The sequence below is a fragment of the Nomascus leucogenys genome, chromosome 10, assembly GCF_006542625.1.
Source record: "Nomascus leucogenys isolate Asia chromosome 10, Asia_NLE_v1, whole genome shotgun sequence".
Taxonomy (NCBI): domain Eukaryota; kingdom Metazoa; phylum Chordata; class Mammalia; order Primates; family Hylobatidae; genus Nomascus; species Nomascus leucogenys.
The window spans coordinates 87,508,121-87,536,086 of record NC_044390.1 but is presented as its reverse complement, the minus strand read 5'-3'; the positions used below and the strand labels follow the sequence as shown (position 1 = coordinate 87,536,086).

Sequence of the window (27,966 nt, the reverse complement as noted above, 5' to 3'; positions counted from 1 at the left end):
CGGGCCCCCGCGCCGGGGTGGGTGGGGGGTGCGGCCGCGCCCTGGTCCCGGCCCGCACCGGGATTCGGGGTCTCGCTCGGCCCCGGAGACCAGGGAGCCCCGCGGGAAGGGGGTCCCGGCGCCGCCGCCGCCTCCGCGGGCGCCCGGGCGCGCGGGCGAGCGCGGGGCTTTATGCGCGCAGGGCGGCGGGGGGAGGAGCCGGCAGGTCGGCCCCCGGCGGGCCCTCCCCTCGGCCGTCCCCGCCCGCCCGCCCGAGCGGGGTCGGGGGAGGGGGCAGCATGGCCTGTCCGTCCGGCCCCCTTCGCCGCGCTCCTCATCTGCCCCGCGCCGAGCGCCGCCGCCGCCGCCGCCGCCGCCGCTCCGCTGCCCGCGCCGCCCGCGGCTCCCGATGGAGACTGACGCGCCCCAGCCCGGCCTCGCCTCCCCGGACTCGCCGCACGACCCCTGGTACGGCCCGGCCCGGCCTGCTTGGCCCGCGCCCGCCCTGGCCCCGCCAACATGGCCGATCCGGGTCGGGCCGGGCCTCCCCGGGGCCCGGGCCCGCGCCCCCTGCGCCCTGGCGCCCGGCGCTCACGCGGGCCCTTTGTGTCTCTCCTCCTCCCGCAGCAAGATGTTCATCGGGGGACTCAGTTGGCAGACTACGCAGGGTGAGCGAGCCCGGGAGCGCCCGCCGGTCCGGCAGGGCACCCCGGACCCCCCGGCGCCCCGGACCCGGACACCCCAGCCCGGCCCTGCGCCCCGCTGACCCCGGGCGCCCTCGCGCCCTCTTTCGCGCCCCGCCCAGAGACCCCGAGAGCGCAGGGCGATCCGCGAGCGCACCCGGCCCAGCGGGTGGAGGGGAGCAGATGAGGGGTTCAGGGGGTATCGGGGGGTGGGCTGGGCCCCCGGGACCCGCCGGCGGCAGCGCCAACTCTGCTAGCACCTGCGGCTCAAACTTTTGTGAGGCTGCTCCCGGAGCGGCGGGAACCCGGCCAGAGCCGTCCCCCCTCCAGCCCAGCTCGGCCCTCGGCTTCCCGGGGCCCCAGTGGGCGCCAGGAGGCTCAGCGGGAACGGGGCGAGGGCGGTGGGGGGCGGCGACAGTGGAGAGCGCGCGGGCAGCTTGGCGCGGGGGCGGCCGGGCCGCTCCGGGGTCACCGGGGGCAAAGGACGGGGGGAGGGGGGAAGGGCACGGGGCCCGGGCTGGTCCGAAGGCGGGTGTGTGGTTACAGAAGGGCTGCGCGAATACTTCGGCCAGTTCGGGGAGGTGAAGGAGTGTCTGGTGATGCGGGACCCCCTGACCAAGAGATCCAGGTGAGCCCCTCACCCCCTCCTCCTGCTCCCGGCTCGCCCCCCTCCACCCGCCACTCACTGCCTTGTAACCATCTGCCTCTCCCTCACTACGGCGCGCAGGGGTTTCGGCTTCGTCACTTTCATGGACCAGGCGGGGGTGGATAAAGTGCTGGCGCAATCGCGGCACGAGCTCGACTCCAAAACAGTGAGTGGCCCTCGGGGCTTCGGGGGTCCTTCGGGAGAGGGAGGCTGCCGGAGGAGAGGGTCAGGACTCTCCCCAGGGACAGCTGGACGGGGTCCGTGAGGAAGGAGGGAGTTTTTCTGAGTAAGAGGGCTGCCATGCTCTGAAACTTTGTCACTAGAGTTGGGGGGGAGAGGGAGGAGAAAAATCCCTGGCCTGCCATGAGATGCTACGTCCCCCCTCCCCTAGTCCTGGTGAGGGGAGAGGCAGCCACCACCCTCTCCCTAGAAGTACTAATCATGATGCCTCAGAGCAGAGCTTGGGGTGGGGCTAGGTCCCCCCCCCCAGCCCAAATTGGGTGAGTCAGGGTAGCACTGACCCACCCGGTGGCTTCTGTGAACTCTAACTAGTATTTGGCTCTGCAACACCCCCTCTTCATCCAGACCAATGGCAAAGCATCCCTTGAAGCCCCTTCCCTCTCTCCTTCCCTCCTCCCCCGACTTTTGGTCAATGAGCTCCTTGCTTTGTGTGGAAGACAGGGACCTGCTTTGCCCACGGAGGGGATTTATGGGAAGGGCTCTAGCTTGCCTGGAAATGACCCTTCGGAAGACTAGATCTTAGGAGAAGCTGCTTGGTTGGCATTCAAACTCATGGAACATTTTGCTGTTGTCCCACAGCTCCTTCGTGTCTTAGACCCTGCAGGGGGCGCTGGCTCCAGGGCAGATGGAAAAGGAGAAAAGTCAGAGGAGGGGGTTACCCCCATGTGATGGGGGTGTCTGCCGGGGGCAGGGATAGTGTGGATGTCTTCTCTCCATGCTTCCCGGCTGTCCCCCAGCCTTGGGCCTCTCTGCTTGGGTCAGTCCCTGGCTCCTGTTTACCTGCAACAATAGCTGCTTGTGCCCAAGAATTTGTCAAATTACCGCCTGTCCCCAGCTCCTGTTATCTCTGCCCAGTGGCTCCCGCTCCCGCTCGCAGTAATGAGCAAATGAGGCCAGGCCTCAACTTTGCCGGCTCTGAAAGGATCTTCTTGGCGCAGCCTGAGTGACCCAAGCCTGGAAATGGAGAGACAGTGGCCTATTGTTTTTGGTGATTATCTGCCATCAAGCTGCCTGTTCTGCTACCATCCCCTGTCCTCAGAATGCACTGATGGCTTCTGCAGTGCTGAGGAAGCTGAGATTTAGGGGCTGGGGGATGGAGGAGTGGAAGATTGATAAAGGGGAAGAGAATGAGGGAGGAAGGAGGGTGAGATGAGTATCCTTAGGAGATGGGGCCGAAAAGGGCCAGGGCTTTGTCTGTGTTTGGCGTCCTCCAGCCTGGGAAAGGGGGTGGGAGGGAGGTTTACTGTGGGGAGTCTATTTTGAGTTCTGACTTTCACCTTTTATTTACTTGTTGGGTTTTATTTATGTTGCCAGCTGTGAGTCACAGTGGAGGTGGGGTGTGTCAGGGATGGGGTGTGCGTGGGTCTGTGGGAACGTGGCTTGGGTACCATCTCCCCATCGGGGTCTGTGTAGGGGGACTGTGTGTGGTGCTCTGGTGGCTGGGGCGGCTGCTTCTGGGAGAAATAGAAGGATGGACATGTCCGTGGAGGTGTGGAATTGAAACTTCAGGCGGGAGAAATGGGCAGTTGTGATTTTTCCCTGGAGCCCAGTGGGACTTGGCAGGAGAGGAGGCATTGCCCTAGTGTGGATTTTGGAGGTTCCATCTCTGTGGACAGATTCCAGTGGGGGAGCCTGTAGGAGGCTAGTTCCTGGTCTGTGCCATTCAGAGAGAAGCCAGAGCCAGCTGCCTAGAACGAGGCTGAGTTTTGAACAGAAGGAACTTTGGGAAAAGATAGATCTTCCCTGCGATTGGCTGGTGAACTTATGAATGACGTCCACCCATGTGGGTGTCAAAAAGCTCTGGCCTGACCTGGCCCCGTAGGCCCTGCATGGATCACAGCGTCTCATGCCCTGTCTTTTGCTGTTTGTCATACAGCTATAGTACCCAGGAGTACACCCAGATGCATCTTGATTTTTCCCTCTGGTTGTTCACAGCCAAGGGCAAAGGTGGCCTGCTGGTAATAGCACCTTTGTTTGTGCAATGAAAGGCAGTTCACAAAGGGCCGCTTTCACCCGCGTTATCTCATCTGATTCCCCGCAGCTGCCCCTGGGAAAAGTGGGTGTGATTGTCCCCACTTTGCAGATGAAGGAACTGAGGCTCAGAGAGTTCCAGTGCATTACCAAGATCACAGGCTTGGCAAGAGGCCCAGAGTTTCTAAGTCAAGTCCCATGCCCTTTCACGTCACCGAAGACTGCACTCTTCCTTGCCCCAAGCCTAGCTGCATTATCAGGGAGCTGTTTGCTCACAGCCTCAAGGAGAGCTGTTTGATGCTGATAGTACTGGGAAAACAGAACTGAGCCTACTCCTGATGGTTATGAACTCTCAGCTTGTGGCCTTTTGCAGACAAAGAGTATTCCCATTTGCAGGGTTTCCAAAGCCTGAATTGCATACCTTACCTAGATAGGTCATCTGTGTGAAGTCAGTTACGCAAGGAAGGCCCTCAATTTACCTGATACTTGAAGGAATAAGACAGCTTACACTTTCTTGTTTTTGTTTTTGCTGTGAGCTAGACACCATGCCAAGTGCTTTGTATGCATTATCTCCAATAATCTGCTGATGACCCTTTGAGGTGGGTGTTATTATTTGCCCATTTTGCAGGTGAACTTGACCCTGATGTTCAAAGAGGGGAAATAACTTGTCCATGGCCTCACAGCTGGGAAGCAGTGCAAATGGGATTTGAACCCAGCAGTGGGACGTTAGGGTCTAAATGCTTAACTGGCTGGGTGTGGTGGCTCATGCCTGTAATCCCAGCACTTTGGAAGGCTGAGGCGGGCGGCTCACCTGAGGTCAGGAGTTTGAAACCAGCCTGGCCAACATGGTGAAACCCCGTCTCTACTAAAAATACAAAAATTAGCTGGGTGTGGTGGTGCACACCTGTAATCCCAGCTACTAGGGAGGCTGAGGCAGGAGAATCACTTGAACCCGAGAGGCAGAGGTTGCAGTGAGCCGAGATCGTGCCACTGCACTCCAGCCTGGGTGATAGAGTGAGACTCTGTCTGAAAAAAATAAATAAATAAATGCTTAACCACTATTCTCTCCTCCTAGAGGCTTTTGTGATTTCTGTCACCTTTGTGTCCTGGGAGGAGAGAGGTACTGAGGGCTGAAGGCTGTGTGGTCACTCTTCTAAAAATGCGATAACCAAGACCCCTTCTACCTCTCTCTTTTCTTGTAGATTGACCCCAAGGTGGCCTTCCCTCGACGAGCACAGCCCAAGGTAGGTGTGTCTATGTCTGGGAGGAGCTCTCTTACTATGGGCAATGCTGGGCAGTGTTTTTTCCCAGTATTTCCTGCTCTGGAAGATGCTTCTGGAACCTCTGCTTGGAGTGTTTGTGGAATGGGCTGGGCTGGGAAGAGGGGATTCTTGACGTCCTTGCTCTGTGGCCTGAAGACACTACACGTCTTTCCACGTGGGCTCTGGGGTGGACTGGAGAGGGGCTTGTGTGTGTTGGGAGAAAGGGGAGCTACTCAGAGGATTCATCGTCCTGTATTTGAACCCAGTAGAGTTTGGAGCCTGAGTCTAATTCCAACATCGGTGGAATTAAGGCGGTGGAATTAAGGCGGTGCTACAGGCAGGCTAGGGAGCTACCCTTGGATCCCCCCAGTCACCCTTTGCAGAGGCAGAGGGGACCACAGACTCTGTCACCTGTTGTCTTTCAGTTTAGATGTCTGTGGCTGCTTTCTCAATGCTCTCTTACCCTGCTGCTCTGGCGAGTTCTCCCGGTGAGAGGGGCAAGGTGCGCAGAAAATGGATTTCTGAGCAGTTGAGCGATACAACACTCAAAAAACTTTTGGTGCAGGGCAGGGGCCTAAGAGTCTATTCCAGGCCTCAGAGCAACTAGCCAGGTCTTCCTTTTGAAGCAATTGAATATAGAGGACAGAAGGAGAGACTGATTGCAGAACATGGGGTCAGGACCCCTGAGTTTACTGACTTATCATGGGTCCTAGGACGAGGTCCCTCTCCAGGAGAGCTCGGTTTCCTGCTTTGCCAGGTGGAACTAGAGCTCTTTAAGATTCCCGGCCAGTGAATTCCATCAAGGCCCCCAACTCCTGCCAGGGCTGAAGGAGAGGAAGAGTTTTGGGAGACAGGAAAGGGGCATCTCTGGAAGGGTCCAGTAGAGGGCCTGAAAGCAATTATGGAGCAGGTATTCGAAGGAAGCCGCACCAGGGAGCACATGGTCAGAATTGGGTTAATTCCATTAAGCAGTTTGGTGACAGAAGGTGCTTTAGTGTTAGGATGGGGCTGGGAATTGCGGCGGATTAGCCATGCGCTCCTGGGGTAATTAGGACCATGTGTTCTTCCTAAAACAGGGCTGGGGCCACGGGGCTGCCAGAGGTTGTGTTGGGAGGAGGCTGATGAGGAAAATGTCGGCATTGAGTTCAGGGAGACTCTGTGATGGACCTTGGGGGATCTCCCAGGAGGGCCAGTGGGGTCTTAGAGTTAGGCTGTGGGTCTGGGTCACTGGCCTGCCCCCTTCCCTGTGTTAGTCCTTAGGGAAGGCATTTTCTGGACATAGTCCCTAGGGAAGGAGGCAGGAAGGAGGCATACTCGAGCCAGCCAGGGTGTGGGTGCACAGCTGCCCATGACAGGCCTAGAGGCGGGGGTCCAAGAGGGAGCTTGTGGGGGGGCCTTTCAAGAGGCTGGGGCCACAGAGAGCTTGTCAGCTGGCATCCTGGCAGGGGGGCTCGAGCCCCTGCTGGTGGCGGTAGGCCACAGGACTCAGATGCCCACTTTCTCATTCCCTCCCCTAACAGATGGTGACTCGAACGAAGAAGATCTTTGTGGGGGGGCTGTCGGTGAACACCACGGTGGAGGATGTGAAGCAATATTTTGAGCAGTTTGGGAAGGTGGGTTTAAACTGGGGGCGCTCGCTGCTGGGGCTGTGAACATGCTGTAGAATGGGGCACTAGCAAGCCGAATCCAGCCAGGTCATTCAATTCCTGCGAAAGATGAGAGTGGGGCTGGATCCTGCTGTTGGGGGAGACCAGGCCAATCCACCTTGCAGCCTCCTGGCTCATCTGTGAGCTTCAGACTCAGGATATCTCTAGGGACAGAGAAGCCACACAGTAGCTGGCCCTGTTGTTGCCCTTCCACTGTATTTTTCTCTTACTTGTCTTCATTCTCACAAGGGAGGCAGTGCTGCCGCAGCCAGTTCAATCAAGTCACCCCGTGGCCCCCTGGGAGTTTGCACCTGTCCAGGCCACGGGCTATTGAACCTTTCCCCACTCCTTCCAGGCGAGGATGATAAGGAGGCAATAAATATGACTCCCAATTGCACTCGGCACCCTATTTGCACAGGTGGGGAGCTTGGAGCAGGAGCTGGGGGGCTGCTGGTCCCCTGGGTATTGGGGGAACTGATGAGAGCACCCCCCAATTCCTGATCAGGCCCAGAGGATTGGCTGTGAGCTATAAGGGGCATGGAGCTTTAATTTCTGGGCCTCTGAAGAGGTAGATGTTGTGGCGACATCCAACAATAGGGTGTCCTCTGAAAGGTGGACAATGTGAACTTTGGGGTCCCATGGGGAGATGGCAGAGAGGGGCCTAGGTTTGACGTCTAGGAGGGAAAGAGGGTTGTTTTGCTTGGGGCCGGGGTCCCTGGTCTTTCTTCTTTTAGGTGAGACAGGCGAGAGGCTGGGTCTCTACTTTCCCATCAAGACACTTCGAGTCACCCCCAGGCAAGCGAAGGGGGACGTGGCCTGGGAAATGGGCCTGGGATTGTGTGTGGGGGGGAGGTGTCCCCTGGCCAGCTGAGGCTGGTGGTGTGGGGGACCAGAGGCCTCGGCTTTCGTGCCTCGGTGGGCACCTGGGTCCGGGACGGAGGGCAGGTCGGGCGGGCCCGGGCCCCAGAGGGTAGGGCGCTCCTGGGAAGCAGCAGGCCCGGCTCGGCTGCGGCAGGGTGTCTTTGTGTCTGAGCGCCGAGCATTAGAGCTCGCACTAATCTGATCCAGCAGCTGTGATTGGAGGCCGCCTGCCCCCGGGGCCGGCGTTGCCATGGCAACCGGGCCCCAGGAGAAGCCGTCAGCGGCCGCGTCTTTTGTTCGGGCCTAAATCGGCGTTGGCATGTGAAACCGGCCCGGGGAGGCCAGGGGGAGCCGGAGAATAGGCTGCCAGGGAGCGAGGGGGACAGCCGGGAATGCCAAGGGCCCCGCGGCGGGGGGCCCCCCGCCCGGATTGAGGGGCCGCCGCCGAGGGGGGAACAATGGTCAGCCGCCATGGCTGCCACTCAGGCTTAGCGGCCGCCGAACTTGGCGGCTTGGCTCCCACTGGTCAGCAGGCCTCGGCCGCCTCCCCTCCCCCCGCCCGATCCCCCCTGCCCTCGGGTTCCCATGGAGACCAAAGCCTATTAAGGACACTGGGCCGGGAGCTTCCCTCCCCTCAGCTGGCCCCAGGAGGGGACACCGGTGGGGGTAACCTGGACCCCCAGCCATCTTCCTTGCCCCCTGCCCTGGCCTCAACCCCACCGTCCCACTAGGGGCCTCTCCAGCCAAGGCCCAGGTTGAAGGGTGCAGTGGGGCCAGGGATGGTGGCCTTCCTTGCAGGGTTGGGTGGAGGAAAGGTGTGAAAAGTTGTGGATTTGGGCTGAATCCATTTGTGGGTCAGGCAAGGACTCCGAGCTGTAGGATTGGGGGGAGGGTGTGGCTGGTTTGTTCATTCATTCATTCATTCATTCATTCAAAAAATGATTGAGCTCCAGTCAAGGTGCTCAACAGGATGGTGGTCATGGCCCTAAATGACACAGACACTGTCCTCATGCAACCTTCAAGCCAGTAGTATCTGGCTGCTCTCTCCCCAGCTTTGCCACATACCCCCCGTGTAACTATGGGCAAGTCCCTCCCTTGTAAAGATAACAATAATAGCTATTATTTATTAGGCACTTACTGTATCCCGGGTGCTGTGAGTTAAGAGTGTTACATGCACTATCTCACTAAATCCTCTCATAGCCAGGCTCGGTGGTGCACACCTGCAGTCCCAGCTACCAAGGAGGGTGAGATGGGAGGATTGCTTGAGCCTGGGAGTTCAAGACTAGCCTAGGCAATATAGTGAGAACCCTTTTCAAAAAAAAAAAAAAAAGGTGTCTTTCATTTAACTTCAACCTGTGAGATAGACACTGTTATGCCTGTTTCACAGATGAGGAACCAAAAGCCAGAGAAACATCAAGTCACCTGCCCAAGGTTACCCAACCAGCAAATGCAGGATCCAGGATTCCAACTCAGGCCCGTCCTACCCAAAGCCTGTGCTTTGATCACAATCCTTCTTTCTGAGTTTCTGTTTTTCATTGGTTAAGTGAGGGGTGGGGAAGATGTGCTGAACCTGAAATGATTGTCCCATTCAGGCGATCCAGCTGATTTGGGATTGGGACTCAGAGTGGGTCCATAGGATGGGAGTGAGAGTGCCACTCTGCTGCATGGGCCCCAGTACAGGCAGCTCTTTGAGAAGAGAGATGTCATGAGATTCTCCAGGGACCTTGTTGCCTCCTAGCTTAGTGGGGTCCTGGTTCTCCCAGAGGGAGTCAGAGGCCCACTGTAGCTTGATGCCTAAGGAGAGCTGAAGGATCACTGTAGTTCAGGGTCTTTAATGAGGCAGGGGAGGGCCTTTAGAAGGTGGATGATGGGGTCGGGCATGGTGGCTCACGCCTGTAATCCCAGCACTTTGGGAGGCTGAGGCAGGTGGATCACTTGAGGCCAGGAGTTCGAGACCAGCCCGGCCAACATGGTGAAACCCCGTCTCTACTAAAATACAAAAATTAGCCAGGAGTGGTGGCATGCACCTGTAATCCCAGCTACTCGGGAGGCTGAGGCAGGAGAATTGCTTAAACCTGGGAGGCAGGGGCTGCAGTTAGCTGAGATCTCGCCACAGAACTCCAGCCTGGGTGACAGAGTGAGACTCTGTCTCCAAAAAAAAGAAGGTGGTGGATGATGGGCCTGGAAGTAGAGGGAAGGAGAGTAGGGAAGAGGCTGGTTTCCCATGGCTTGATGGCTTGAGAAAAGTTTTGTGTGTGTGTGTGTTTTTTTTAATCCTTTGGATGTCTGGTCATTTGGGGGAGGGTTGGGGCCTGGAGTAGGATTGGGTTGGGTATCAGTGGCAGCCCCTGATTTATATACCAAAGGTGACTCAGACCTTAGCTAAGAAAGAGGGCAAGGAGGAGGCACCAGATGCAGACAAAAGAAAGGTCTGCATCAAGGCCTTTGGTGACCGTATATCCAAGGGGTACCTAGAGGAAGTAACAAGAGTGGACTAGGGTCCAAGAGAGGATGGATGATGTAGATCCTTCCCATTCCCCAGTCTCCTTCCCCTCCCCCAGTCAGTGGGAGGCAAAGCAGCCCAGGCACTGAACTCTACTTGCTTTAATTACAGCCTCTAGCAAAAGGAAACCTCAATTAGAGGAAAAGATCTGTAGCCAGAGAGGGGAGTCCAGTCTGGTTGCTGTCCTCCTGGCCTTTTACAGAAAGGGATGAGGCTTTTGCTTCCCCATCTTGTCATTTTCCTCCCTCCCATATTTCCTTCTCTAGTATCTTCTCTGTGCCTCCCCAGCTTGGTCAAGGTCTTGCTGTGTGATCTTGGGCAGGCAACTTCACCTCTCTGAGCCTATTTTCTTATCTACACCATGGGGATCTTACCATGCAGGGAATGTTGGGAGGACGATGGAGCTTAATAAATGCAGGCTGGTCCACTGAGATGATGGTGATTGAAAAGGGTTTTCAGTGGGGTTGCAGAAGGAAAGTTGTCCCCTGTGCAGGGAGCAGGTTGAAGGTCAAGCCTGGAGTGGGCAAGAGGGCAGTGGGTTGCCAGAGCCCCTGTTCCTTGGTGGTAGTGGGTTCCGCTGGTATCTGCTGGGTCCTCCATGGCGGGCTGTGTTTCAGGTGGACGACGCCATGCTGATGTTTGACAAAACCACCAACCGGCACCGAGGTGAGTGTGGCCCCCTCCCCCTTCCCAGGCTGGGCCCCGTGGTCAGCCAGGGGGCTGCAGGTCACAGCTGCCCTTTCATCTCGCCTCCTGACATCCTATCCCCCAGGATCTGCGTCCTCTCCCGGGCCTGGCCTTACAGAAGGCTTTTGTCCCACCATTTCCTGTGCTAGAAACTTGCCGAATTGCAGACACACGAGAGGAACAGAGGAGTACCCACCCCTCCCAGTCCCCGCAACCCACTGAGCCTGCTACCCCCACCCTAGTGGTGTCTGCCTCTGCCCGGGCTTACCTTGTCCCTGGTAACCAGAGCTTAGGCCAGGCCGCCCAGGGTCAGGCTGACTCCATAGCCCCAGGCAGTCACCTCCTGCCCAGCCCCCAGCCCCATTGCCTCTGAACCTGTGATGGTCTGGGCCACACTGTGTGCGTGTGTGCCACCTGGCTGTTTTTCTCCCGAGGGCCTTACCTTCTGAGAAATCCCTTTCCAGCCCCTGGGGCACACCCAGGAGGAGATGGGGTTGTTTCTCCAGTTGTTTCAGGACTTTTAGTCTATTTTGGGAGTGGGGTATGTGCTCTGTGTGTGTGTGTGTGTGTATTTGTATCTTTGCAAAAGGGGGTATCTGTGCCTAAATATCTGTTTGTATCTGGTATGTCAGGGTAACTGCACGTGTAGAGCAGCCCTGAGAGTGTGTGTGATACGGAGGTATCTAGGTGTGTGCATGCGTGAATGTGTGTGTGTCTATGTACATTTGTATGTTTGGACATGTATACCTTTGTGTAAGTTTAAATGAGTGTGCATGTGTATTCCTTCTTCCCTCTTTGGAAAACACCTGAGGACTAGAAAAAGCATGTGGAGTGTATTCTCATCACAGCTCTACCACTTTCTAACTTGCTGTGTGACCTTGGGCAAGTTACTTCACTTATCTGAGCCTTATTTTCCTCATCTGTAATCTGGGACTTGAAACCCTGTCTCAGTGGATAGTTCAGAGGATTCCAGGCTATGAGCAGAGCCTTTCATTAACTCTCACTCGCCAGAGAGAGAGGAGCGGGAATATTGGTATGACCTGGGGTTGAGTTTTGACCCTGCGCTCTGGTTCTGACCTTGCCTTTATCCTTTGTCCAACCTCTAGGGTTCGGGTTTGTCACGTTTGAGAGTGAGGACATCGTGGAGAAAGTGTGTGAAATTCATTTTCATGAAATCAACAACAAAATGGTGAGTTGGGGCCGGGCGCAATGGCTCACATCTGTAAGCCCAGCACTTTAGGGAAGGCTGAGGTGGGCAGATTATGTGAGATCAGGAGTTCGAGACCAGACTGGCCAACACAGTGAAACCCTGTCTCTACTAAAAATACAAAAATTAGCCAGGCGTGGTGGTGCGTGCCTGTAATCCCAGCTACTCGGGAGGCTGAGGCAGGAGAATCGCTTGAACCCGGGAGGTGAAGGTTGCAGTGAGCTGAGATTGTGCCACTGCACTCCAGCCTGGGCAACAGAGTGAGTGAGACTCCGTCTCAAACAAAACAAAACAAAAACAAAAAACAAAAACAAAAACAAAACAAAAAAAAAAAACATGGTGAGTTGGGATTGGGATGGAGCGCAGGCCACAGAGAAGACGGGCTCCCTTGTGGGGGCCTGCCAGGGAAGCTCTGAGGTTCTAAAGGCAGGCAGAGGGGCTTCGAGTGAGTGGAGGCAGAGCCAGTTCTTCCAACCCCTGAAAACCTAGACAGGGAGGCAGTGTCACATGGTAGTTAATCGGGCAGATGACCTCCCTTCTCTGAGCCTCAGTTTCCGCATCTGTCAAATGGGACTGGAAAAGCTCCTCCATCATAGTATTGGTGTAAGCATTAATCGAACGATGCCATGCAAAGCCGTTTACACACTCCCCAGCACATAATGAGTGCTCCATCAGTGGTAACCATGAAATTGTTTTCAGCTGGACAGTGAAATTAATAAAATTAATAAAGAGGCTTTCCAGGGAACAAGAGGGCTAATGACTCTAGCTCTGTGGGAAAGACTAACCGCCAGGTCTCATTGCAGGTGGAATGTAAGAAAGCTCAGCCAAAGGAGGTGATGTCGCCGACGGGCTCAGCCCGGGGGAGGTCTCGAGTCATGCCCTACGGCATGGACGCCTTCATGCTGGGCATCGGCATGCTGGGTATGCGCGAACCTGCGCCTGCGGCTTCTTTCTGCCGGAACTGCTCCCAGGGCTAGCAGGGGCTGTGTGGGTGTTGCACCTCCTCTGTGGTCTGCCCTCCTCCTGTCTGAGTCATTGGGCAGGAGTGGGGACTAGGGATCCGTCAGGTCTGGCAGTCCTACCCAAGGTGGGGTGGTTTGGTTGGGGGGTGCTGCCCTCTGGTGGTAGCCAGCAGGAAGGTCCAACCATATTCATTGGTCCTGTCAATCTGTCCACTCTCTCGTCCATCCATCCCTCCATCTGTCCATTCCTCCATCCATTCATCCATCCAGTACACAGTTATTGAGCAACTCTATATGTCAGACATTATGCCAGGACTGCAACAATGACTTTCTTTGGAGCTTTACAATCTGGCAGGAAAAACAAGTAAGAAGATAGATTTCAGATGCAGAAGTATAGGGTGCCGAGGGAGTGTGGTCACGGGGAACTTGACCATGACTTGGAGAAGTGAGAAAAGAAGTTACATTTGAGTCTGTGGGTGGAGTAGGAGCCAGTGATGGGGAGGCTGGAGAGACGGGAAGGGGAAAAGTGTTCCAGGCAGAGGGAACAGCATTTGCAAAGGCCCAAAGGCCTTTGGAGGGGCAAAAGGAAGGCTGCCTGGTCTTATTCATTCAAGTAATATTTATTGAGCAACTTCTGAGAAGCGGAACCTACTCTCATGGGGCTCTCCTTCAAGTTGGAGACAGAGTAAAGGGGCACTGCCACTACAGAGTGACTGGAGGCTGTGGGAGGCCCAAGGAGGCACCTAAACCCACCTGGAGGTTGGGGAGACTTCCTGGAGGAGGTGAAGGCTGCCATGAGCCTTGAAAGCTGAGCAGGAGTCAGCTGTGCTTTGGGTCCAAGACTGAGGGTGGTAAATCTGAGTTTGGCCCCCAGGAAGCTCATAGGCTCCCTGGGTAGATGAGATGTGTACACACAGAAAGAGAACAGTACGAGGGGGTCTTTATGCCAGGCATGGGGGAGTGGCACACAGAGAGGTACTCTGGGAATTCAGAGGAGGGGGCACGGCATGGGCTAGAGGGTCAGAAGTCAGGGAGGCGAGCAGCCTCCAAATAGGGCCCAGTCTTCCTTGAAGCTTTTCTTTTTTCTTTAACATGTTATTTGGAAGTAATCCCAAACTCAGAGGAGCTGCAAAAATAAAACAGTACAAAGAACATCCCCATACCCTGTTATCAGATTCACCTGTTCTTAACATTTTGCCCCATTTTGCTTGATCAGTTTTACTCTATGGGTATATATGTGCGTGTATGTGTGTTTGCAAATATGTATGTACACATGTATACACACAGACTTGTGATTTTTCACTGAATCATTTGAGGGTTAGTTACATGCATCGTGGCCCTTTACCCTTTGATGCTTCCTAAGATTAGGGATATTCTTTCACGTAACCACAGTTTAGTTATCAACTTCCTAAGTTTATAATTGATACAATATTTTTATCTAATCTACTTTCTATTTTCCAATTTTATCAATTGACCCAATAATGTTCTTTTTTTTTTTTTGGTAGAGACAGGGTCTCACTATGTTGCCAGCTGGTCTCGAACTCCTGGCCTCAAGCAATCCTCTCACCTCAGGCTCCCAAAGTGTTGTGGTGGTAGGCATGAGCCACCATGCCCAGCCAGACCCAGTACTGCTCTTTATAGAATATTTTTGTCCCTCAGAACAAGATCCAGGCTAGAATCAGGTATTGTAGTTAGTTGTCCTGTCTCTTTCATCTTGTTTTATTTAGAACATTGAGAAAGTTTTCTTCTAAGGTGATTCATGAGCTGTTTTCACCCTTCATTTAAAAGGTGGAAAAAGAGGTTAGGCGCCTTGGCTCACGCCTGTAATCCCAGCACTTTGGGAGGCTGAGGCAGGTGGATCACCTGAGGTCGGGAGTTCGAGACCAGCCTGACTAACGTGGAGAAACCCTATCTCTACTAAAAATACAAAATTAGCTGGGGGTGGTGGCACATGCCTGTAATCCCAGCTCCTTGGGAGGCTTAGGCAGGAGAATCGCTTGAACCCGGGAGGCAGAGGTTGCAGTGAGCCAAGATCGCGCCATTGCACTCCAGCCTGTGAAACAAGAGCAAAACTCCATCTCAAAAAAAAAAAAAAAAAGTGGAAAAAGAAAGAAATTATCTAACAAATAGTGAGATCAGTGGTTAAGAGGCTTGCAGCCAGTCAGATCTGAATTTTAATCTTAATCACACCATTATTGCTAACTATTTGATTTTTCTTTGAGAAGACAGAAAATCAGCACTTAAAGAAATCATGAGTACTTTCTGGCCAGGTGTGGTGGCTCAGGCTTGTAATTCCAGACCAAGGCAGGAGGATCACTTGAGGCTAGGAGTTCGAGACCAGCCTGGGCAACATAGCAAGACCCCATCTCTAAAAAAAAATTTAAAAATTAGCCAGGTATAGTAGCACACACCTTGTAGTCACAGCTACTGGGGAGGCTGAGGCAGGAGAATCACCTGAGCCCAGAAGTTTGAGGTTGCAGTGACCTATGATTGTACCACTGTGCACTCCAGCCTGGGCAAAAGAGCAAGATCCTGTCTCTAAAAAAGAAAAAAGAAAAAAAAATAATGATATAAGTTCAGATAATGATCATCAGTACTAAGAAAAGCCAAGGTGACATGATAGAAATTGTGGCTGATGGGAAGGAGGATGCCTATGGGAAGATGTTTCGGAGTCTTGCACAATGAGAGGGACTCAGGCATGCAGTCATCTGGAAAGAGTGCTCCAGACAAAGGCACCACCATGTGCAAAGGCCCTGAGGTGGGAATGAGCTTGGCAAAGCTGAAAAACAGCAAGGAAGCCAGTGTGACTGGAGCAGAGGGAGGGAGGGGCAGCATGCAGGAGATGAGGACAGGAGGGAAGCAGGAGCCAGAGCTCAAAGAGCATTGGATTATTCTCAGCCAAAAAGTGTCACCTTTCAGAGCCTCAGTTTCCTGTCTGTAAAATGGGGCACCTAACAGTACCTACCTCTAAGGCGAGTTTAACAGGATAATAGTGTGCAGTGTGCTCAGCACAGGGCTTGGTATGAAGAAGGTATTTGGAGGGTATAGCCATTATTCATGATAAAGGAAGGTGAGGGGACATGAGTGGTTCAGTTCCTTCTCCATCATCAGGATCCGCCCTGTGGATGAGATATCTGACACTGCCCCCTTGCCCCATCAGGTTACCCTGGTTTCCAAGCCACAACCTACGCCAGCCGGAGTTATACAGGCCTCGCCCCTGGCTACACCTACCAGTTCCCCGGTAAGTCCTGCTCGGTATCCCTCTGCTGCCAGCATGCCCCTGGTTCCCGGGCAGTCTGACTTCTAAGGGTGGTGTCTAGGGGTGCATGGCTGGGGGTCTGCTTGCTGGAGGCTTGGAAGGAAGGGCATGTCTGAGGAAAGAGGGCCTCTCCCCACCCATCCCCCCAAACCCCTCCCCAGAAGCTGGGGACAGGGGCTCCCAGCGTGGCCCTGCATGGCACTGTTTTCTCCCAGGCCATCCTCTGCCTGCCTCCTGCCTGTCTTTCCTCCCCACCCGACTCCAGGGTTGCCACTTCCACCAGAGAGGGCATTGGGCTTGTAGTGGGGGCCTCTCCGAGGGCCATTGTTGGTTACATCATCACCGACACCTATAACAGCCAGGCTCTAGGCTGCGCTCTTTCAAGTCCAGATAAGGTATTATGCTGAGAGCCTAAATGCTGAAAACCAATTGAAAAGCATTATCATTACCACGCTCATTTATAAGCCAACATAAAGATAACACTAGACCTGAAAGTCAATGTCAGGAAGCCCAGCAAAGTTCCAGACTTCCCATGATGACTATTCAATGCAGTTTTCTTTGAAATAAGAAATACCAAACTTTTGCAAGGCTATTTATTTATTTATTTACTTGGGGGTCTTATGTATTTGGAGGGCCCCTAAGCACTTACATCCTCTGCCCCAGGGCTGTTCAGCTTGGAGAACTTTGTGTATGGGACGTTGCCTAATTCTCTCAATAATCTCATGGGGGAAGGGTGCTTATCCTCATTTTACAGGTGAGGACATAGGCTCAGAGAGGAAGAATGACAAGTAAGATGAGCCAACTAGGAAGTGGCAGAGCTGGGACTTGAACCCAAGCCTGACCTACCTTTTCTAGGGCTGTCGCTTTTCATCAAGCTGCCTCCCCCACAACACACACACACACACACACACACACACCACACACACGAGAAGAAGAGGATTCTGGGAGATGTTTTTGGTAACAATCAAATTGTAAGCCTTTTAGAGACACCCGAGGCTGGACATGGTGACTCATGCCTGTAATCCCAGCACTTTAAGAGCCTGAGGTGAGAGGATGGCTTGAGCCCATGAGTTTGAGATCAGTCTGGGCAACATAGTGAGGCCTTGTCTCTACAAGTTAGCCAGGCATGATGTTGTGCGCCTGTGGTCCCAGCTAGCTACTCAGGAGGCTGAGGTGGGAGGATCGCTTGAGCCCAGGAGGTAGAGTGTGTAGTGAGTTGTGTTCATGCCACTGCATTCCAGCCTGGGCAGCAGAGTGAGACCCTATCTTTTTTTTTTTTTTTTTTAATAAAAAGGGCCGGGCGTGGTGGGTCACGCCTGTAATCCCAGCGCTTTGGGAGGCCAAGATGGGCGGATCGCGAGGTCAGGAGATCGAGACCATCCTGGCTAATATGGTGAAACCCCGTCTCTACTAAAACTACAACAAATTATCCGGGCGTGGTGGCGGGCACCTGTAGTCTCAGCTTCTTGGGAGGCTGAGGCAGGAGAATGGCGTGAACCTGGAAGGCGGAGCTTGCAGTGAGCCGAGATCGCACCACTGCACTCCAGACTGGGAGACAGAGTGAGACTCCATCTCAAAAAAAAAAAAAAAAAAAAAAAAAAAGAGAGAAAAAAAGAAAAAGAAAAGAAAAGAAACAGAAAAGAAGGAAACAAACACCTGGAATCGTAGCTCCAGCCCTGCCCCGTGCCCAGGGTATAGGTGGCAACTCTGCTCTCTCTCTCTGTCTCTCCTCTGTGTCTGTCTCCTTGCCCTCCCCTGCCTTCTGGAAACTGTGCTCTCCCCCTCCCCAGCTCTTGGGTCCTGTGCATGGCCTGTCTCCTCACCCAGTGTCCCTGTGGGTGCATTTGTCCTCCCTGGGCCATGTCCAAGGGGCCTCCCCTGCTTCTTCCTAAGCTGTTTTACGTTTCATTTTAGAATTCCGTGTAGAGCGGACCCCTCTCCCGAGCGCCCCAGTCCTCCCCGAGCTTACAGGTCAGTCGCTCGGATTTTGTATACCTCTCAGGCCACATGGGGAGAAAGAGAAGGGGCCCAGGGAGCTTCCTGGGGAAAGCTAACGGGATCCTTTTCTCCTGCCCGCCAGCCCTCCGGCTGTGGGGACACAGCAGACTGTGCCTGGGCACTGGCCAGTCTGGGCGGCTACATGGCCCTTAAGGGTGGGGCATAGGGCCAAGCCAAGCAGATGGAGGCAAAGTCACTCATTCATCCATTTGGCAAATATTTATCTAGCACCTCCCGTGTGCCAGGCTCCATGGAGGCTCTGGGATCCCGCAGTGAACAAGCCAGGGTCTCAAACTCATTGCAAAGTGGGCTGTGTGGGGACGTCTGCACACCAGCGTGGGCATACCTGCCCTTGGTACCAGCCGACTCTTGCCGGGGGGGGATACAGACTCACTATGCTCAGATCTCATGTTTTTCCAGAGATGCCAGAAACCTGGCTTTTGCTTTCGTATGAATTTTTCCGTTATTTTTCAATGTTGGCAACAGATTCTAAATGTTTAAAACACTGTGAGCCAAATGAAATATTGCCAAGGGCCGAATCCAGCCCTTTGGTGACTTCTGGACAAGTGGGGTGAAGGTGACAGGGGGCTGGTTTCCTGGCTGGAACCTTCACTCGGGCCAGCCAGCTCAGCTGCGGGGCCAGCCTTGAGCCGAGGAGACTGCAAGCACATGGGGTGGGCTGCACGGGGTTTCTCTGTCCAACCTGCTTCTCCCCCACCCCACCCCCAGACTCTCCCCTCAACCTGGCCATGTGTGGAAGATGTGAGCATGGACCCTGCTTTAGATAAGACCTTCCTTCCAAGGGGTGCTCAGGGTTCCCCCAAAATGGGGGAGAGGAGAAACCTGGAGTGAAGGAACGGGTGGGGAGGAGAACCTTAGAGATGCAGGCGACAGAGGCTCTTCCCTGAAAAGAGGGAGAGTTTGGCCAGTAGTTGTCGGGGTGGAGGGCTGGAAGGAGGTCCTTGTTACTCATTTAAGAACTATGCGTGCTGGGCATGGTGGCTCACGCCTGTAGTCCCAGCACTCTGAGAGGCCAAAGCAGGAGTATCCCTTGAGGCCAGAAGTTCAAGACTAGCCTGGGCAACATGGTAAAACCCTATCTCTACTAAAAAAAAAAAAAAAAAAAAAAACTAGCCAGTTGTGGTGGTGGCGCATGCCTGTAGTCCCAGCTACTTGGGAGGCTGAGGTGGGAGGATCGTCTGAGCCCAAGAGGTGAAGGCTGCAGCGAGCCATGATTGCATCACTGCACTCCAGCCTGGGCAACAGAGCACCATGTGTTACGGACCTACCGTGCACAGGATGCTCTCCCAGACCCTGGGGACAGAGCAGGGATAAGACAGAGGCAGGCCCTGATCTCACAGAACTTGCAATTTAGAGAGGGAAGCAAATACTTATTATATAAATAAGTCATTCTTTACAGTGTGGTGAGCGCATGCTGGGGTTGGCTCCTCTGACCTTATGGAAATGCCTAAATGAGCCAAACAACAGACCTCAGAGCCCAGTCCCTGGCCTTAAAGAAATGACAGAAGAAATGTCCCTTTAGTGATATCTTGGCAGGCAAGGGAGTAGGTACAAGATCAACAGTGCTTGGGCACCTAGGATCTGAACTCTCCTCTAGCCTTGGAGAAAAGGAGACTTGGGTGGTTTTTTCGTGCATTCAATAAATATTCATTGTACCAGACACCACTCCAGGCACTGGGGACACAACAGTGAGTGAGACAGACAAGGTTCCTGTCTTCCCGGAACTGAAATTCCAGAGGAAGGAGACAGCAGTAAACAAGTAAACAGGCCGGGGGTGGTGGCTCATGCCTGTAATCCCAGCACTTTGGGAGGCCACAGCAGGTGGATCACTTGAAGTCAGGAGTTCAAGACCAGCCTGGCCAACATGGTGAAACCCCGTCTCTATTAAAAATACAAAAATTAGCTGGGCGTGGTAGTGGGCGCCTGTAATCCCAGCACTTTGGGAACCTAAGGCAGGCAGATCACCTGAGGTCAGGAGTTTGAGACCAGCCTGGCCAACATGGTGAAACCTCATCTCTACTAAAAATACAAAAAAAAATTAGCCAGGCATGATGGTGTACGCCTGTAGTCCCAGCTACTTAGGAGGCTGAGCCAGGAGAATCACTTGAATCTAGGAGGCAGAGGTTGCAGTGAGCCAAGATCATGCCACTGCACTCCAGACTGGGCAACAGAGCTAGACTCTGTCTCAAAAAAAAAAAAATCAAGTAAAACAAGAAAGGCTTACCTGAGTATCCCCAAAGCAAATAAGATATTTTTGAGCTGGATGCTGTGGCTCATGCCTGTAATCCCAACACTTTGAGAGGCCAACACAGGAGGATAGCTTGAGGTCAGGAGCTCAAGACCAGCCTGGACAACATACCAAGGCCCTATCTTTTATTTTATTTTATTTTATTTTATTTATTATTATTATTTTTTTGAGATGAAGTTGTGCTCTTGTTGCCCAGGCTGGATTGCAATGGCACGGTCTTGGCTCACCGCAACCTCTGCCTCCTGGGTGCAAGCGGTTCTCCTGTCTCAGCCTCCCATGTAGCTGGGATTACAGGCATGCACCACCATGCCTGGCTAATTTTTTTTTGTTGTTTTTTGTTTAGTAGAGATGGGGTTTCTCCATGTTGGTCAGGCTGAACTTGAACTCCCGACTTCAGGTGATCCGCTCACCTCAGCCTCCCAAAGTGCTGGGATTACAGGCGTGAGCCACCACACCCGGCCTTTCCAAGACCCTATCTTTACAAAAAAATTAATTTAAAAAAAAATATATTTTTGGAGGGTGAGAAGTTCCATGAGGAAATTAAAGCAGGGAAATGTGCTAAGGCATTAGGGTTGGGGACAAGGGGCTGCCTGAGTGGGGGTATTCAGGGAAAGCTTCTTAGAGGAGGTGGCATCTGAGTGAGAAGGAGCCCACTGTATGAAGTTTTTAGGAAAGAGTCACAGTAGGAGGTGCTCACCTCTCAGCCCCAGGAAGCTCCAGGCTCAAGCCATTCAAGCCACTGGGTGTTTTAAGCAGAGGCCCTTTCTAATCCTTCAGCAGTTATTAAACACCTGCTGTGTACAAGGCAAGGTGCTAGGTGCTGCAGAGGTGACAATGATGGCAGACAGCAAACAAGGGGATAGGTGCCTGTGTCTGAAGAGGAGATGGCAAACAAAGAGGCTGGGGGGATTTGGGGGAGGCAGTGGTCATTTCTGGGTGGTCAGGGAGGCCCTTGGGGTGCTCTCAGGAGACAGGGGCGAGGGGAGCAGGACAGGCAGCAGAGGGTGTGGTGCAAAGCTATGGCCTCCGTGGGAGCCCAGCCTCAGCCTGACCCCTGGGGCGCTCTACCTGGGGGCAGCAGGCCTGGGGGCCTGTCCCGTGTCAGTCTATCACTAGCTGTCGTGGGCTGCAAAGAAGGACGTGAGCTCCCAGGCACCTCTGGGCCAAGTGATCCCTGTTTTGCCAAGGGCACCCTGGAGAAGGGGGCAGCTGCGGGCAACCTTCGCAGCTTCTCAGGGTTGGATGCCCTGCCTCCACCCTCCATGAGCTTTGGGTTGTTCAAGCATGTACCCCCAGACCAGGGGAGAAATTGAGGCTCAGCTACTCACTGGGAAGCTGTCCTCTCTCCCACCTTTTTCCATCCATGCCACAGGTCAGAACACAGATGGTGGCCCAAGGTAGCCTTTTCTGCCTTGACCGTGGGGCTACATGGAACCCTCTGAGGTAGGGCCAGGCTGGAGAGGCCCTGCCTAAAAGGTAGGGGCCTCCTTCACCCATCTCTGCCCCTCACTGCCATGCTGATGTGCCCATCCCTTTCCTTTCAGCCATTCCTCTCACTGCCTATGGTCCAATGGCGGCAGCAGCGGCGGCAGCGGCTGTGGTTCGAGGGACAGGTGAGCTCTTCTGAAGTGCAGGAAGAGAGATGAGGGAGCACAGGGAACAGAGAAGTCCAGGGGAGGGGAGGAGGCCACTGCCACCCCTTTGCAGAGGGACACTTGTTCATTCACTCAAGTATCACCTGATTACCTGCTCTGTGCTGGGCGTCGTGCCAGCATGGGCGAGCCAGCCCTCAGCAAGACTGACAGGGTCGGCCGGGCGCAGTGGCTCCTGCCTGTAATCCTGGCACTTTGGGAGGCTGAGGTGGGCAGATCACCTGAGGTCAGGAGTTCCAGAGCAGCCTGGCCAACATGGTGACACCCTGTCTCTGCTAAAAATACAAAAATTAGCTGGGTGTGGTGGTGCGCGCCTGTAATCCCAGCTACTCGGGAGGCCAAGGCAGGAGAATCGCTTGAACCCAGGTGGCGGAGGTTGCAATGAGCTGAGATCACGTCACTGCACTCCAGCCTGGGCAACAGAGTGAGACTCCGTCTGTCTCAAAAGAAAAAAAAAAAAGACTGACAGGGTCTCTGCCTCCAGGGCTTGCAGCCTGGTGGTGGCATCAGGTATTAAAAAGGCAATAATGCTGATGGCTGATGCTGCTGCACTAGGGGGAGTCCGGTACCAGAGGAGCTCCCAGCTGGGGCCTCTAGGAAAGGCGAGGGAAGGCTTCCAAGAGGAAGGGCCTCTTAACTTTGCATTCAAAGGCAAAGAGGAGGAAAAGTGTTTCTGGTTGAGGGAATAGCATATGCAAAGGCTTGGAGGCCAGTGGGTGGGGAGAGTGCGGAAGTGGGGAGTGGAGAACGGAGGCAGGAGGAGCCCGGGTGCTGGGGAGACAGTGGAAATTGCAAGTAGCAGAGGGACACGGGTCAGGGTTTAGAACATGCATTCAGCTGCTAGGTGGGGAGAGGTTGGGAAGGGGCTCAGGAGGTGAGGCTGCTGAGTGGTCAGACGAGATGATGGGGGTCAGGGCTAGGTGTGACTGGGTGGATGGGCGCGGGGAGATCTATAGGAGGTGGGCCCACAGGACTTTCTGAAATGTGGGGTTCCAGGTCAGGGTGGGTGGGACAGGCTTGAGGGGGTGCCGTGGGGTGGCAGAGGGCACCGGGGCTATCACCGTCTTCTTTCTGGGTTGCCAGGCTCTCACCCCTGGACGATGGCTCCCCCTCCAGGTTCGACTCCCAGCCGCACAGGGGGCTTCCTGGGGACCACCAGCCCCGGCCCCATGGCCGAGCTCTATGGGGCGGCCAACCAGGACTCGGGGGTCAGCAGTTACATCAGCGCCGCCAGCCCTGCCCCCAGCACCGGCTTCGGCCACAGTCTTGGGGTGAGTGGCCAGGCCTAGCGGCCTCCACCTCACCCCCGACACCTTGAGAGACCCCCAAGTTGGGGAAGGGAGAGACCTTCTTTGTCTCTGGGGGCAAAAGGAGGGTGAGGGGGGATGAATGGAGAAAGATCACTAAGGAAGAACTGTGGGGGTTATCATTCACTCAGCGGGCACTTAGTTATAGCCTCTGAATGCCAGGCATAGTGGGCTCTAGGTGCAGATGAGACACATGGCATCTCTGCTTGCATGGAGGTTTGATTCCAGGGGTGCCCTGGTTTTATCCAGGGTACGGTTTGTGCAGATTCCCTGGCCCTCTGTTGGAGAATCTTTGAGCAGACCTGCAGTGGGGGGCGATGCGGGCAGGCAGACCTGCAGTCGGGGGGCGATCCAGACAGTTAGAGAGGGGTCTGTGCCTCACCTCAGATGTCCTGCAGAGAGAGAAGGAGCCCCTGATCTTCCTCTACTTTCCCAGGAATCTAGGAGTCAAATTCTTTCCTTTTCAGGGCCCTTTGATTGCCACAGCCTTCACCAATGGGTACCACTGAAGCAGGGGACGGTGGCAGGAGGTGAGGATGTGGGGGTGGGCAGGTGGTGGGGTGGCACTGGGGAAGCCTGTCCTGGGCCATCGAATCTGGGACACAGACCCCATCCCTGCCCTCAAGAACCACAGTCCCAGGGGAGACAGATCTTTATACCAGCTGTGGTCAATAAAGATGAAAAGCTGCTCACCCTACTCCATTTAAACACAGAAATCAAAGCAACAGTAAGGCTTCACATTCCCACCTATCAGGTTGGCAAAGATTATTATTATTATTTTTGAGACAAGATCTCGTTCTGTCACCCAGACCTCCTGGGCTCAAGGGATCTTCCCACCTCAGACTCCTCCCGAGTAGCTGGGACTGCAAGCACATGCCACCATGCCTGGCTAATTTTGTTACTTTTTTTGTAGAGACAAGGTTTCACTGTGTTGCCCAGGCTAGTCTCAAACTCCTGGGCTCAAGGGATCCTCCTGCCCTAGTCTCCCAAATTGCTGGGATTACAGGTGTGAGCCACCAGCACAGGCCACAAAGATTTTTTAAGATATTTCATTGTTATTACTATTATTTTATTTTATTTTTTTAGACGGAGTCTCGCTCTGTCGCCCAGGCTGGAGTGCAGTGGCGCAATCTTGGCTCACTGCAAACTCGTCCCCTGGGTTCAAACAATTCTCGTGTCTCAGCCTCCCCAGTAGCTGGGATTACAGGCATGCGCTACCACACCCGGCTAATTTTGATATTTTTTTTGTTTGTTTTTAGTAGAGACGAGTTTTGCCATGTTGGCCAGGCTGGTCTCAAACTCCTGGCCTCAAGTGATCCATCTGCCTCAGCCTTCCAAAGTGCTGGGATTACAGGGGTGAGCCAACATGCCCAGCCCTATTATTATTATTATTTTTAATAGAGATGGGGTCTCACTGCCACCCAGGCTGGAGTGCAGTGTGCAATCACAGCTCGCTGCAGCCTGGAACTCCTAGGCTCAAGCCATCCTCCACTTCAGCCTCCCAAGTAGCTGGGACCACAAGAGCATGCCACCATGCCTGGCTAAGTTGTTTTAAAAAATTTTTTTGTAGAGATGGGGTCTCATTATGTGGCCCAGGTTGGTCTTGAACTCCTGGCTCAAACGATCCTCCTCTGCCTCGGCCTCCCAGAGTGCTGGGATTTCAGGCATGAGCCACCGGGCCCAGCCACAAAGATTTTTTAAGAGGAACACTGCCCAGCATTGATCAAGATATGGGAGAAGCAAGTAAGTACAGTGGCTCAGGGGTTCCCGGGGCAGTCTGGCAATGTTTGTCCCAGTTTCAAACATTCATGCCCTTGGACCCAACAATTCCACTTCTAGGCATTTATTTTTAAAACTGCAAATAACTGAAATATCCATCAAAAGGAGAGTGGTTAAACAAATTAGTGTGTGTACAGTGGTATAGTACACAGCTATCAAAACAGGATACCTTGGCCGGGCGCAGTGGCTCACGCCTATAATCCCAGCATTTTGCGGGGCCAAGGCAGGCGGATCACCTGAGGTCAGGAGTTCTAGACCAGCCTGGCCAACATGGTAAAACCCCATCTCTACTAAAAATACAAAACTTGGCTGGTGTGATGGTGCACACTTGTAATCTCAGCTACTCGGGAGGCTGAGGGACGAGAATCGCTTGAACCCAAAAAGCGAAGGCTGCAGTGAGCCGAACTCAGGCCACTGCACTCCAGCCTGGGCAACAGAGGAAGACTCCACCTCAACAAACAAACAAACAAAAAACAACAGGATACCTTGACTTGTGGGACTGTGTACACGGCCATCACAGTGTCTATCCAGATGCTGGGAGACTGTGAGCCCATGACATTCTGTTCATTCACCCATTCATTTATGAGCCCCATTCCAGGAAAGAGGGATGAACAAGACGGACAAAGTCCCCTCTCATTTCACAGGACAAAAATCAAGTGAACATATGAGATAATTCCAGACTGTGCATGACAGGGCTATCTTAGATGTGGGGTTCAGAGAAGGTATCTCTGAGAAGGGGACATTTGAATAAATCCAGCCATTCAAAATCTGGGGAAAGAGCCATCCAACTACGGAACAGAAAATGCAAAGTCTGGCTGGGTGTGGTGGCTCACATTTGTAATCCCAGATCTTTGGGAGGCCAAGGCAGGAGGATGGCTTGAGGACAAGAGTTCGAGACCAGCCTGGGCAATATAGTGAATCCCCATCTCTGCTACAACAACAAAAATGAGCAGAGTGTGTTTGCCTTCACCTGTAGTCCCAGATACTACCTGTAATCCCAGATTAACAGGAGGCTGAGGCAGGAGGATCGCTTGAGCCTAGGGAGGTTGCGGCTGCAGTGAACTATGATCGCTGCCACTGCACTCCATCCTGGGCAACAGAGCTGGACTCTTGTCTCTTAAAAAAATAATAAGAAGAAAGTGGGTAGTTTACGAACAAAGCTCTTCTGGGAGAGAACTGGGGAGGGCTGCGTGTGCCCCGGGAGCCCCCATAACCTCCTGGCTGTGTTCCCAGCGCCCCAGCCTGCAGCTGACTGAGGACCACGAGCGAGCCAGCGAGGGGGCGGGAGACCTCAGCCGCAGCCGCCGCCCCCTCCCCTGCAGCGACTCGGACCTGCTACTGCCTGCCCCCCACTCCCCGGGCCCGGCCCCTGCCCTGCTGCCCTGCTGCCCCCGACAGCGTCTGGCTCCCCTACTAACGTCCCCCTCTTCGCCCTTGCCCCTGTCCCCACCCGCCCCTCTCCCGGCCCCGCTTTTATTTATTTTGGATTAGCCGGTTGCCCACCCCAGCCCTCTGGTCCATCCCTCCCTGCCGCGCCCCTCCCTCCTTGCCGCGCCCCCCTAGGACCGCCTCCTCCCCAAAAGGCTTTTGGATTTGTGCATAGCTAGAGTGAAGGCGGAGGGAGCCTGCTACAGGCCGCAGCCCAACCCGTTTTTTATTCAGATTTCCCCTCCTTTACCCTTTCCCTTTTTTTTTTTTTTTAAAGAAACCGTTTTTAAACTATTTCTAGGTTTGTGAATGTGAAGCCCCAGGCCGCAGGGGGCAAGGGGCCAGGTGCCCCTCACCAGCTGAGAACAAAGTGTCTGTCTGGATGTGGGCCCCTGGCTGCCTCCCTCCAGCCCTGGAGAGGAGGGCAGGGCTGCGGGGAGGCCAGGCCGAGCCCCTGGAACCATCCCGTCCTGTATCATATGTAAATACTGTGAGGTGATGTGCCCACCCCTCTCTAAGACCCCTCGGGGGTGAGGGGCTCCCCCCTCCCCTGTTTCTGTCCCCTCAGACACCGTTACTGTAAGCTTGCAGGCCTCAGCTGTGGCCACGGCAGGCCCGCTCTCTCAGGCCCTCAGGGTCAAGGCCTTGGTTGGACCTGCCCACTCCAAAAACCCAGTGTGGGGGCAAAGGGCATGGGAAGAGCAGGGTTTGCCCAGAGACACTGCTGGACAGGAATTAACTCTCCAAAGGTCTCCCCTGCTCCCTACCTAGGTTGGGTCTTCATGGTTTCTGCTCAGTCTGTCCCCCTTCCCCCTCGACTCCCGCAATGAGTGGGCACCAGGGGACGCTCTGGCGAGGGCAGACCCCAGGGGAAAGCAAAGGGCGTCTCAGGGAACCCCCACATTCTCTCACTGAAGTTTCCCACCAGGATGACCCCACAGCCAGAGTCCCTTGGCAGCCTCTCACCCCAGAGCCCCCTTCTAAGGAAAAAGAGAGGTTCAGAGCGTTGGACCTTCATGAACAGTGGCCTGGCTGGCGTGGCAGGGCCAAGGCCCACCCACTGCCATCCCCCCTCTGTGTGTCCCTGTCCCCCAGTTACGAGGCCCAGGGCCTGAGCTCTCTTCTCCCCAGCATCGCCCCCACCTGGAAACCCCGCCTTTGGAGAGTTAATTATCTGTGTGAGGTGCTTAACCTATCAGCCCTGAGAACACAAAGCAATAATCTTTGTTACTGAGATGCGCGGCTGTTCGTGTTTTGGGTTTTTTTTTTTTTTAATGTTTCCTAATAAAAGAGAAGCTGCATTTTATTGGTTTTTATTTTTAATTTTCTACATGTTTGAGCTGAGTCCTGAGACACTTAGCTTCCCTCTCCCTTATCCCCGGACCCTTCCACCCCACTGGGCCCAACCATGGGCTCAGGACCCTGGAATTCCGTTTTCTGATTTGTTTGGGGATTTTTTTTTTTTTTTTAAGATGTTACATGGTGTTTTGAAGCCAGCAAGTTACCACCCTCCGGTGTCTCTTCTCTCCACATCTGTAACTTCTTTTTCCAGGTTTCATTTTCAGTTTTAAATTCCTAATAAATTATTTGAAAACGTTGCTGGGCTTGTCAATGTCTTGTGTCTCTG

General features: G+C 54.2%; 1 protein-coding gene across 4 annotated transcripts; it reads left to right on the top strand.

The window, feature by feature from the left end:
• The first annotated feature begins 213 nt into the window (after positions 1–213).
• MSI1 (musashi RNA binding protein 1) lies at positions 214–27,937 on the top strand. 4 transcript variants are annotated; one of them, XM_030821500.1, is made up of 15 exons: positions 214–447; positions 607–647; positions 1,209–1,290; positions 1,390–1,474; positions 4,722–4,763; positions 6,302–6,394; positions 10,409–10,457; positions 11,585–11,667; positions 12,489–12,606; positions 15,808–15,888; positions 17,821–17,877; positions 21,718–21,786; positions 22,942–23,096; positions 23,600–23,662; positions 26,145–27,937. In XM_030821500.1, the coding sequence occupies exons 1-14, from the start codon at positions 389–391 to the stop codon at positions 23,639–23,641; spliced, it is 1,056 nt and encodes a 351-aa protein (XP_030677360.1). In that variant the 5' UTR covers positions 214–388; the 3' UTR covers positions 23,642–23,662; positions 26,145–27,937. The 4 variants fall into 4 exon arrangements, with proteins under 4 accessions (XP_030677360.1, XP_030677362.1, XP_030677361.1 ...); XM_030821499.1 differs by having other exon boundaries at positions 322–447; positions 22,909–23,096; XM_030821502.1 differs by lacking the exon at positions 17,821–17,877.
• Positions 27,938–27,966: the final 29 nt, after the last annotated feature.

Coding starts and splice junctions, on each gene's coding strand:
- MSI1 (XM_030821499.1), top strand. CDS start 389: ATGGAGACTGACGCGCCCCAGCCCGGCCTCGCCTCCCCGGACTCGCCG. Junction 6,395..10,408: donor ATTTTGAGCAGTTTGGGAAG/GTGGGTTTAAAC, acceptor GCTGTGTTTCAG/GTGGACGACGCCATGCTGAT. Junction 15,889..17,820: donor CTACACCTACCAGTTCCCCG/GTAAGTCCTGCT, acceptor GTTTCATTTTAG/AATTCCGTGTAGAGCGGACC.